The sequence below is a fragment of the Falco naumanni genome, chromosome 1 (assembly GCF_017639655.2).
Source record: "Falco naumanni isolate bFalNau1 chromosome 1, bFalNau1.pat, whole genome shotgun sequence".
NCBI lineage: Eukaryota > Metazoa > Chordata > Aves > Falconiformes > Falconidae > Falco > Falco naumanni.
The window spans coordinates 16,516,519-16,529,542 of record NC_054054.1 but is presented as its reverse complement, the minus strand read 5'-3'; the positions used below and the strand labels follow the sequence as shown (position 1 = coordinate 16,529,542).

The 13,024-nt window shown below is 36.5% G+C and overlaps 1 protein-coding gene across 4 annotated transcripts in view; it reads left to right on the top strand.

Annotated features, from left to right (window-relative positions):
• The window catches only part of LRBA (LPS responsive beige-like anchor protein), a 412,366-nt gene that overhangs the window by 65,246 nt on the left and 334,096 nt on the right, over positions 1-13,024 (top strand). For all 4 annotated transcript variants that reach the window (XM_040582452.1, XM_040582440.1, XM_040582445.1 and 1 more), the window contains exons 21-22: positions 228-351; positions 570-762. In XM_040582452.1, the coding sequence (XP_040438386.1) occupies positions 228-351; positions 570-762 (317 nt within the window). The remainder of the gene's footprint in view (positions 1-227; positions 352-569; positions 763-13,024) is intronic.

Here is a 13,024-nt window from a genome sequence, read left to right as displayed (position 1 = left end):
AGCTGTATAGGTCTGCAAATCCCCCTGATGGTGACCAGATTTGAGAAGTCTTGGAGGAAGGGATTTGTATTATTTAAACCTTCTACTCAAATAGAGATGTGCTTTTTTCTCAGTATAAAACTTTTTTATGTAGCATCACTTTTCTTGTACAAACAATATTGGAATATGTCCTCTATCTTATGCTGTGTTTAGTACTAATGCTTCGTTGTTCATGAACTGTTTTACAGAGATTTTGAAGGTTATTGCAATCCTGCTACGTAATTCTCCACAGTGTTCAGAAACTCTGGAGGTTCGGCGAGCCTTTCTTTCAGATATGATTAAACTTTTTAATAACAGCAGAGAAAATAGGAGGTAAGATAGCTTGCTATATGCACATATATACGAAGCAAGTAACAAGGTCTTCTAGTAAATTAGACTCATTAAGCAGATGTGGTTTCTTTGCTATTTGGAAAATTCGATACTCTAGTACATAGTGATTGTTCTAAACATGTTGAATTCCTGACTTAGCTGATGTATATTTCTAAGATATATTTTGAAATTTGATTAGATAACACGTGTGTATTTTGCAGGAGTTTGTTGCAGTGCTCTGTCTGGCAGGAGTGGATGCTTTCCCTTTGCTGTTTTAATCCGAAGACTTCTGAGGAACAGAAGATAACTGAGATGGTGTATACTGTATTTCGAATTTTGCTCTACCATGCAATCAAATATGAATGGGGTGGCTGGCGTGTTTGGGTGGATACATTGTCAATCACACATTCAAAGGTGAGTGTCTGAAATAGTCGGGAAATTTTATTATGCTGTGTAACTAGATTTAGAGCCTTAAAGCAGTGTATCATATAGTGAGATAGTCTTGAAGTGAGGATCAGTAGTTAAATAAAAGCCTCTTGTTTATATCTGTTGCTGAGCTAACTTTCTAGTTGACAATTTTTTGTTGTTGCTCAGATTGTAGTAGTATTAGTTTATATTGAAAGTGGCACATATTTTCAAAAATGAGATAAATTTCAGGAGCGTTTAGGAGAAAATTTAGTGCTGGTTTTGCTTTTTGATAATGACATGAACACAAGGTGGCGCACCATATCTATTCATAAACAAAAATACCTTTTAGTAACATCAAAAGGCTGTAAAACAAAACAAAAGTGAAAAGCAAAGAAGTCCAAGTTGAGACAAATGCTTCAGCTGTTAAGCTGTCGCAGAGTACAGGGTGTGAACACGTATCCTCAGTATGAATGAAACTATTACCCTTTACTCTTCTGATTTTTTGGTTGTAACAACCGGAATTATATCATAAAAATTATTAGTGGATCTGCGAACCAAGGCACAGTCGTATAAAAGAGAACTGCCCTGCCTTACTCTGAACAAAAGTGTGAGGCTGGTATGGCCTCATGATTGTTTTGGTTTATCAGAAATACTTACTTAAAGTCAATTAAATTGCAAATTCTGTATTTCTAAATACGTGAAACTTAACAGTGTGAAAAGAACATATGTGAATTCTTAAGGTCACTTTATGGTTCTAAGGAATTGTTAGCATTTTTGAGGTCCTTCATTTGTATGAATTTTCTTCTCAAAAACAGTCAGTCTGTAGACAGCAAGAATACTGTGGTTTTGCAGTTCTGTTTATCACATTCATAGCTTGATGGTGGATTATAGGGCTATGGGGAGACAAATGTAGAAATCTATATAATAACTGTGTGAAATAATATCATTAAATAATCACTTAGCTAAATGGAATCCAGGTGCAAAGAATCCAGGGCCAAATTTCAACCCTCGTAGAGATCCCGTTTTATTTGTTGAAATGTCCTTAATCTTCTTTTGAGTTAGCTCTGCAGTCTTCAGAAATCCTGTTTCCTCTCTTTCCCCCAAGATGCAGAGGGCATGAGTGGAGTAGATTGTACGATGGCAAGCTGTAGTCAGAGTAAAGATCCCTAACGTGCTTTTATAGAAACTGGCATAATTCAAAGCATTTGTGTGATTGCTGGGTAACTGCCCCAGGGAAGGGTGGAGAGGTGAGTGAAGGAAGGCCACCTTTCTGCCTCAGTTATGTGGAGCTTTGGTGTACTGAATTTAAAAATTGTCGAACATGTTATCTTATAAGCTTTAGTTCTTTCTACTCTTAAATTCTTTTGGTTAGATAACGTAATATCAGAAATCTCATTTAAGTAGCTTCTATGTCAAAATGATTATGTGGATTTTTGGTCATTATCGTTAGTGACTTTAATGTGGCTAATCAATGGCCTAGAGGTCATAGAGGGAAAACCAAATATTTCTATTGTGATGCCACAGCCAAATGTTAAGAAAGACCCCACAGTTTTAGAAAATATTGAAAAAATTGAGGTACAGGTAATGTTACTTTTGGCTGGTGTTTTTTTCAAAAGGCTGTAAGTTTTTGTGCAGTACTGTAGTGAAAGAGAAAACTACATGCTTCGCTCTGTGTTTCTCGTTTTGGTTTCTGGCATGGTGAGGTATCCTTGGTTGTAGAAGTAACTTCCAGTATCAGTTTTCCCAAGCCTAACTTTGTTGGCTTTCTGTTCAGTATGTAAGGACTATTTGTTCTTCCAACCTATTTCAGAGGGAGTTTTACCATGGCAAGGGTAAAAGCGTGTGAGTGTGGACAGAAGTAGCAGCAGAGCGGTGTTGTAATTTTGAAGGAATCGTAAAGTTCAGTTTATTTGGCAGTTGCTGCTAAGATTGTCCACTTCCAGAAGCCTAAATGAAAATTATTAAACAACAAAGGCACCCAGAAACTACGTTAACAATAGTGATATGAATGATGATGCAGTAATCAAGGATTTTAAAATTGGATTTTTTCCCTTTATTATGCATTTGCAATTTGTACTTTTAATAAATAATACATGCAATTATTCAACTGGCAATAGAACTACCTTTTAATTACATAAGCATAAGTGGATAAATTACAGAAAAGCTCTTCGTGGTAAAACTTTACTAATCACTTGAAAATGTCCTTATAAACTGATATTAATATCTAATGAAAATGAATTTTTAATCCCTCTAATTTTGCTTGTTTTGAATATTCTTGTATCCTGTTATACCAATATTGAGATTCATATAGATTCACACATAACATAGTGTAGACGTAATTCAGTGGGCAAATTGTTTGATGCTAAGTGCATCTCAGAAGTTTTTGATTTCTAGCATGCTTTCAAAGTAATGTGGGAATTATGGGAACAAAAGTATTTCCTTAACGTTGCTAAGAGAATAACCAATTTGTGTTTTTATTATTTCATCTCTAATTGTATTGGGTTACTGCTTATTTTTCCTTTTTACAACCCTTTGCGCTGTTCTCGCCACTAATTTATAACACCATTCTATGATAAAGAACTAGTACATAAAGGACTAGTGTTACAGAATTGGATAGGTTTTGCAGAGCTACACATCAAGATACATGCAGCTGCTATAAAAAGCCAAAGAAACTCAATTGCAATTTTATTGTCCAGTTTGATAGATTTCCTGCCACCTTTGTAGCAGGGAAGCTGTTTGTCACTGTAACCCTCTCCTCCAACAGCTGCACAACGTTTTATAAGCAGCAATGGCTTTGTAGCATAATTGCACTACATTGGTTTACTTGCACCCAGAACTTAGAAGCTGTGTGTAACCTTTTTAAAGCCAAATTTCATAGTATTACTCATGTATTTTGTTCATTTCCATATTATATTTTTTGATGTTTTCCAAGTATTAACACAGTGTATACAAAGGTGTTTAATCTGTGGCTTCTAGTTCAATAAATGTTAATGAAAATATTAAATCACCACTCTAGTTTGTTCTAACTGGCCAGTGCTGAATTTATGAAAGCATCTAAGAACTTCTGTTTTTTGAACAGCGTAACCATACTAGCTAGGCCTTAGATTTTATCTGTCTAGCCATGTTACTGTGTAAAAAGGACCAATGAGTTTGGGGTTAATAATAGGAAACAAGTAAAGAATGCTGGACAACTTGCCTTTTTGACCTTTCGGCTTCACCAAGTGTTAAAAGAATATAATGATTTAGACAGTACAATACACTCCTAAATTATATGAATGTTTTAAGCTGCTGGGAAGAACTAACATTTGCTTATCTCAGGCCCTTAAGTATATTTTACTACTTAAAAGTTGCTTCATGTTACCATGTGATTTAGTTAAAGAGAAGATATTTGGGATAAATTCTGATGTGTTTTTTTAGTGGCTCAAGAAATTTTCCTGGACTAAGACACAGAAATGTTAATACGTATAAGCTACAGGTTTATTGCTGTATAATTGGAAATACTTTGTTCACTGATCTGAATGAGAGGTAGTATAATCTTAAAATGTTAGTACTCTGACTTTAACATACGATGTGTTTCTAAATAATTGTTAGTTTTCAGTCTAAGAAGTGTAGTTGTAATAAACATTGAGTGCTAAGTGAAATTGTATGTTCTTTGGTGCCTTGTTCATTTAATACAGGAGGGGGAAAGAAAAAAAAAAAGGTGTACGTAACATTTACTTGTGTTATGTTTGCCTGATTTTTGTCACTATCAGGGGAGGGAAAACTGACAAAAGCAGCAAAGATTAGATGGTGGAGGACTTAATATACAATGGCAATTTAAAAACTAATTTGCAGAGAAGTGAACGTGACTCTAGATTTAGAAGGTAACAAGCTATTGGGATCTCTTGACTCTAAATCCCATTGGTGTTCATGAGTTAACTGAGGACAGTTTTGTCTCCGTTTTTTCTGCCTATCTTGAAGAAGGTAGAGTCTCCCATGATGTTACATGTGGGCATTTTTAGCTCTAGGGCATTTTGAAGGCTTCAGATGTTCTTCGGTCCCCTGAAAAACGTCTGCATTGCCCTGAGGGGCAGCAGAGGTAGCTAGCCAAGAGGGTCACTGTGCTACTGCAGGTTTTTGATTTTCAGTTGTGCGATGCCCAACAGATCAATGAAGCAAGGCTGGGGGAGGTGCAGCTTAAGCAGCACACTTGAAATACTTAAATATGGGGTTCATTCTTAATGGTCTAAATAGTTTTTTAATTAAAAAAATACTGCTTATTAGAGATAGAAATGGTTTTCAGGGGGATCACCTGATTTACGGGGAGCAGAAGGAAGTTGGAGGTTGGAATGTGCAGCCTCCTTTAAGGTGTACCCTTCAAGATTGTGGTTATGACAGAATCCTTTACCTTTTCTAGGTGTTGCCTTGTTACATCTTTATAGTAGGTGTGTGGGAAGGCTTTTCCTTATCAATGCCTATGAGAAGAAAGTTATTTTCATTATTCAGCAGACAGAATGGTTGTGAGGAGGGATCTGTACCACTGATGGGCTCTTTATGCGTACAGCATGTATGGTTAATGGGGAGCTACTCAATCTCATTATTCACTCAGTTTGAGTGGGATGTCACGAATAAAGCTGCAGAATGCTAACATTTGACTAATTTAGACTGAAAGAAAAATGTGAAATAGGGGATAGGAATAGAGTGAGCAGGGTAAACTGAGAATTTTTGAAGCAGGAAAGAACAGGATCAGCTGGGTAGAGGAAGCTGCCCAGAATTCTTAAAAGAAGAGTGTAATAAGGATTTGCTTCTGATCGAGAAGTGCCAGAGGTCCCAAAAGTACCAAAAATGGGAAACATTTGCAGTAGAAAGAACTGATGCATAAAGAGGCAAACAGCTATGAGAAAGTCTTCCTAAGCAAAGATGACTTGAAGAGAGCATTGATTCTCATCTGTATAACTTGGCCTAAAAATCATTGGAAGATGGGACCTATGTCTGCAGCCTCAAAAATTCTTAGTGGTCTCCTCTGCTATTCCTGCAGGGTTTGAGGCAAACCTCCTTCATACTTGCTGCTACCTGTATTCAGGTTTTGGCAGTTTTGTGGCTGTGGGGACTGAACTGGGCCTCTGGACCATGAGTTGAAATGATGGATGTGGCGTCGCTGCTACGGGGCTGCCAACAACATATGAAGACATTGGAAAAAGATGGCTAAAGAAAGAAGGTCTATAGCTGGGTATTATGATAATGCAGATTGGTAAACACTAAATTTAGTTACAACATCTAAACATCAGATATGCACAAGGCAGAATTTGGGTCTACTGAACTGTAGGAGTAGGGGCAGGGATTGAGACAGAGAAGAAATACATACCCTGAGAGGATAATGTGTTTGTGCCTTGCAATTTAAACAACTTAAAAACAATAGTTACATTAGTGAAAAGAAGCAAATACATTTAGTATGCTGTTTCAATTTATTATTGTATGGTGGTGTAACAGGTAAGTTATACCTTGATTTGAAAATAAAATGCTGCCAATATACATGAAATTATCTCTCAGATATGCAAAGACTTACAAATTATATTGACTAATACTTGCTTTCTTATTCTGGAAATTATGTGCATGCATTTTTTTTCCCTCAAGCTGAGGAGAAGAAAGGCAAAAGTATTGCTGCTTAGCTGAAGATGCAGGAACATGAAAATGTCTTAGTACAGTGGTTTTATTTCCTTCTTCCCTGCACCCCCCTGCCGCCTTGTGCGTCAGTGAATGCTTTTTGTGGTGGAAGCTTAGATTCCTAGAAATTTCTCATATGTAGTGTCCCGCATAATATATGTTAATTTGCTTCTCTTAGCTTTCTTCTGCAAACCACACAGAAATAACCCAGAGATTCTTGAGGTCTTTAAGTCAGTGTATGGTGCGCACGGTAGTATTGTTTGTATCGTTCACTGAATTGAAAAATTAGGTTTGATACCTTCAGATATTGGTTTGTCCTGTCTAAACAGACCCGGGTTTTTTGGAGATCAGTTTCTACTTTTGAACAGTTAGTGTTGCTAGAGAAGAAGTGGAAAAACACATAAATAAGTCCTTGTCAAGATTTAAAAGTTGTAATGCTTTCTGGAATTATGAAGAGCTTATTGATGGTGTCAGCAGCACAGAAGCTAGTTTGTACTGAGCAGACTCTATACAAGGAAATAGCAGTGCTATATAATTGACTTGTCTGGCAAACATTCCCTTCCTCTCTTTACAGAATTGCCCACCTGATAATGAAAACAAGGACAAAATCTTAATGTATAGTTAAAATTTTCTTCCCTGTGTTCTTCAATGCAAATGTCAATCATCTTAACCTTTTTCATTGCTGTATGCTAATTTTTCTCCTTGGCAATTAGGAAATGTTGGATGTCAAATTAAGTTAAAATTAATGGTAAAGGCAAATGTTGCAGTTATTAGCTCACAAGTGTCTTTAACTAGTAGTGCGTAGAAATGCATTCCAAGTTGCAAACAGCTATGGATTAACCATCAAATGATGGTGAAGATTAATGATTGGCCTTTTAGCTCACTAATTTAGAACAATTTCTAGTAATTAATTTTGTACTATCAGCTTTACAGTTGCAAATACCTTAAGGAAAATAAAAAATGACTTAAGTACATTGAAGGTTCTTCAAGTTAACAGTTGTCTCGTAAATTGTTGCACGCTTGCAGATCCTGATGTTTAATCTTTAATAACTTTTTATATTACCTCTCTCTACTTGTATTAGTAATCATAATTTCCACTTCATTTTGCATTTTTGTTGATACTGTTTTTGTTAACCTTAGGTGTTTTCTCTGTAGGGTGTATTGTTTGGCTTTCTGAACTTGCATGCTTCATAAATGGCATGTCATGCAACAGAAGTGTGTGGGATATTATTTTTGTTAAGCTTAGGTGTGTGTTTTGTAGGGTGCATTGTTTGGCTTTGTGAACTTAGGTGCTTCATAAATGCTGTGTCATGCAACAGGAGTGTGGAGGAAGAATTGTCTAGTGACTCCATTGTAGTACCGCTATTTCTTGGTCTTCTGTCAGACAAATAGAGTGAGCAGAGCTGTTTATACAGCCTTGCTGAAAAGTTGGATTTTACAAAGCATCATTTCTTAAGTTCATTTTCTTTTTTTATGTAAATAAGAAAATACCAAACTCAAAGTGCATGTTTGGAAAACACTGGTTTAGGTAGTCTGCATAATTGTATGCATTGCTATTTCAATTTGAATATTACGTAAAGTACATTAAGTGACATGAGTTATTTCTGATGGATATGGTGGAAGTAGAAATTGCTATCCTTTTTAAGTAGGTTTTGGTTGGTTTTGTGAGTGGTGTTCTCCTGTAGTTCTGTACTGTATGTCTTCTTCACCAGGGTATCTGTCCTTACAGTTTCGTGCATTGTTCTTAAATGAATGTCTATTCGCATCAAATTGTGCTTAGATTTATTTACCTGTAAGTTTATATTGCCCATCTGTAAATATAAGTTGTCTGTTTTGACCTTCTTTCCACTCTGTGTGTGTGGTAGTGATTAAGAGCACAGTTTGGTTTCTAGAGTGTTGTTCTGTAATGGCTTCCAGACCATGGTCTCGTCCCTGTTTAAGATGAGACCGATTGTGAAATTATATTGCATCCCTGTACCATGCGTTGTGTTTTTAACTGTTGATCATAGCTTGGCAAAGGTCAACTTGTTGCAAAGTTGATTGCGTCTCTAACCTATACAGTCAGTAGAACTCATACTTGTGACTTTCAACAGCCTTAGCTGGAAAAACAGAACCGCTCAGTTTGTAATTCATAATTCACCTGTTAACAATCCAAATTAATACAAAAGCCTGTGGTGTCTATCTGACTTGAAGGTAGCACATGTAGGTTATTAGGAAAATCAAACCATGCAACAGGGAAGTCTCCTAAGAGACAAAGAAGAGAAAGTAGCATGGTAAGATTTTGAATAATAAATTAATAAGTATATATTGTTATTAAATACTGGGGGGCTTTGCTGAAAGAGTGGCAAGGTTTTAGATAGAATTTGATTCTGTGATTGTTTGGATTGTAAAAAAATAGGAAGTCTTAGATCAAGATGAACTTTTCTTCCAGCAGTGAAATTTTAAGTGTCTTGGAAAATGAATGAGAAGTTACAATGTGAAGCAAGGAGCTTGCAGGCAGGGGGACTCCATTGTTGGCAATGCAATAAGAATTTAAGCTATTAAGACTAACTGAAATCTTGGCTATGGTATGTTTATTAATGAAGCTGTGAAGTTGCTAATGAGGGGCCAGAAAATTTGGAGCTTTCAGTAATGTAATATGAAGTATGACGTGCACATAATGGTCTTGTTAGGATTATGGAGATGTGGTGGGATTGCTCCTGTGACTGGAGTGATGCAGCGAAGGGGTAGCAGCTCTTTAGGAAGTATGGACTGGGAAGATGAGGAATGGGAGTTGCCCTTTATGTGAGAGAGCATTTGGGAGGTCATGGAGCTCTGCCTGGGGATGAATAGGAGCTAACTGAGAGTTTCTGGATTAGGATTAAGGAGAGGACAGATAAAGGTGACTTTATGGTGGGTGTCTGCTACAGGGCACCTCACCAGGAAGAGTGAGCAGGTGAGGTGCTCTGCAGACAGGTAGGAGCAGCCTCATGTTTGCACACGCTGGCCCTCATAGGCCTGATGTGTGCTGGAGGGGCAGCACAGCAGGACGTAAGCAATGCAGGAGGTTTCTTGAGTTCATTGACAACTTCCTCCAAGTGACAGAGGAGCGGAAGAGGAGAGGTGTTTTGTTGTACCCTCATACCTCACTAGCAAAGGTCTTGTTGGGAATGTGAAGGTCAAAGGCAATCTTGGCTGCAGTGACCATGAGATGGTGGAGTTCAGGATCCTGAGGGGCAGGAGAAGAGGAAAAGCAAGCTCACAGCTCTGGACTATGGGCAATGGATTTTGACTTGTTCTCAAGCAAGGTTGATTTAATGCTATTAACAAGATGGTAAATTTGGTAAGAGAAAATTTGAAGATGCAACAGACTTTTGTAAAGGGCATTGGCTTGGTAGCACACTAGAAAAAAGTCAACATTACAAGTATTTCACAGGCTATGCAAACAGACACATCTAACTGACCGTTTCTCCAAAAGCAGTTGCCAGCACCATAGAATGTGTTCTTGGAGTGGATAGTGAAAAGCCATAGAGTAGGTTGCTTTTACTCCTGCATGTGAGTTTGAGACTTACACTGGAATGATGCCTGAAAGTGTGCATGTTCACGCTATTAAAGATTTTTTGAAGAGCTGGAAACATGACAGAAAGGGGTCACCAAAAGGATTCTAGTCCTTTAAAATGAAAGCTTATTCTTTTTAGATCATCCTGTTACTTCTCCATCTTTTGGGCTTTTAAAAGCATTATTATAGTATGTTAAAGAAAAAAACACCACACCTTGAAAACACGGTATTTCTTCCTCGCTGAGGTATTTTTAATAACTCAGAAATGCAGACATTAGTGACTAGAAATTGAAGCTAGGTTTTTAAATGAAGAAGGATACTTTTTTTTTTTAAATATGGTAGAATAGATTTGGAACAAATTATTTAGGGGAGATTTCATCTATTGATTTCTAAAACCAAGGCTGGACAACCTTTTGGATGCTGTCATCCAATCCATGTCACTGGGCTCAGTGTGTAGGGAAGTGGATTAAATTCAAGGGGCTGATCTGATGTTACTTTCTAGCCTTCACCTCAGTGATTCCTTGAAGTGCTAGTGGCTGTAACAGAACTGATGATATGCTTTTAGAATGCATTTAAAGCTGTATTCCTTGATGCTTCCAATTTGCTTTAACTAGATTGGTAATTTATCAAAGCACTTTCATAGATAGAGCTGCCAGAACGTAGAACTTTATATTGCTGTTAAAGCTTGTTGTGTGTTGTAGGGACCAGCGTAAGCATCAAGTGTTGCTTTATGAAACCCTTGCAACACTGTGAATGTGCTCTTTTTGCAAGGTGGATTTAGTAACTGCCAGCCCTGCGAAACATCTCTATGATTAGTTCCATTAAGATTGAATTGTTGCTTTATTGAACATGTTCTGTGAGTCATGTACTATTCTCCATTGCACTCAAGTTTGAGCACTGAAGAAAAATAACGTTTTGTAAGAGATCCCTCCAGCCACTCTCGTGATCAGCGTAGTGTCATTGTGCCTATCCCCATTTGTAGGGGGGAGAGATGACCACAGCAGTAATAGAATTTGACGTACATCCCCCTCATTTGCCCCTTTCAACAAAATAAAATGAAAGGAAGAAAAAAGTGTCCTTCACATCTTCATTCTTACCTTGCTTTGCCCTGGTTCAAGGGAACTGGTGAAATAAGATTTTGAGGCTATACCTGAGACTTGTTCAACAGTTCTGGAAGCAGTGCATACATAACCAGAGAGAAGAATTCAGGTCTCGTACTTGGATGTAGCTTATCAGTGTTAAAAAAGTAAATATACAGCATACTAAAGCCTGCAAATACTTTTGAGAAGTCATCGTTCCTATGTATTTTTCGAAATGAGTGTTGCCAATAACAAGTCTGATACTGAAGACAGAAATGAGTAAAGGTAGCTACGTTATCACAGATTTGTTGCAGCTCTACTTGCATTGTGTAGGTAACGCATATACATGTTGTGGGTAAATGTACTTCCTGGGGAGTTAAGTTTTGCTGAAATAAACAATGTTCTTATTTGTGGAATGTTTCTTTAGTATTTGTTGGAATAAAACTTTTTAGTAGTTTTGGGAATGGAAGAAGCAACAGGAAAAGAGTGAGAGGGAAAGCTAGCTGGAGATAAGCTCCAGATAAGTTGCTAGGATTTCTTCTTCAGAAAAGTAATGATTTGATCAAAAATAACAGCTTTACCTAATCATATTTTTGAAAACAAAAGTGCAAGGGAGAGCTTATTAGCATGATCCACTTTGGGTTGCTTTTGACATCCTGACTGTGGTACCATTCAGGGAGGAAGTATTGCTAAAATAATAATGTCCCCCACATGTTCTATTTAGCAATATCCGATAATCAGATATTTCATAGATCTGTTGTGATGAATGCACTTTCAGTCATTTGTAATAATTCACACTTTTTTTGTTTGTACATAACTGATTTTAATACAGGAAGACTTTTTTTAAAAAAAAAACAGAAGGAAGATATCCCAGTTCTGTTGCTAGAGATTGGATCGACTCAAATAACATGCTTTGTCATGTGTTGGAATAGTACACTGCTCCTGCAGTACTTTATATTTGATTGATGGAGAAAATAGTATATTAAAAAACTGATGCTGACAACACAAGCTGCCAAGAATATTCCTTTTTACTTTTGTTCCTTTTTTATGCTCTCTGATTTTTAATCTATAATTTTTAGTACCTTTTTAACCTGTCAAATTAAGTTTTGACTTACATGTATTGTGTTAAGAGAAAATATACCTACTCGCTAATCGTCACTTTGAATACCATGTACCTGGAATTTTTAGATTAGATCCAAATGAATGACTTCAGTATGTAAGAGAATAAGAAAATGTGCATTCATATATTTAGTAAAGTGTACTGCTCTATTTTGTCTATAGAAAATGTTTATAATAAAGAAAATGGCTAAAAAATTAAAACCCTCAGCTGCAGCTTATATGTTGGGAAATTTTTTAAGAACTAAGTTTACAGATAAATAAACACATTTGTTATAGAAGATAAATCTAAATCTTAAATACAAAGGTATGGACAAACTAAATTGAATGGCAGTGTAATAAAAACTTTAGTGAGATTTTCTTTCAATACACAGCTATTTATTTGGGCAAATTAATTTTATCAGTATGTTTATATAATTTTTCTATCTGGAATTTTTTTATATATACCTAAAAAAAAAAATCATAACTTTTTTCAGCTCATCTGTAGGAAGGTCTTCTCACTTCAATCGGATTGTGTAGCTGTTTTCATGTACCTTTTAGACTGGGTAACTAGCATTCACTAAAGGAAAAGTCCTTTGGAAAATCTTCCGTATCATTTGGAGATCTCCAGGATTTTGGCTTCATTACATGCTTGTCTCTGCTCTGACTTAGTGTGATTGTATTTTTTTTTAATGTAAACTTCTCAAAGTTTATTTGTCTTTGAGGGTTGTTGAGCATACTCAAGGTGCTAAAACAATGTGAAACCTCAGCTATAGTAAGTGCTGCTGCTACTTGTCACAGTGTTCCCCCTTATACAAAAATTGAGTTTGTCAGACAGCCATCTCAAATTTAGTAATTATCTGGATGTTATGCTGTGCGTGTTTATCTGCATCCTATACAATTGCATAAATGC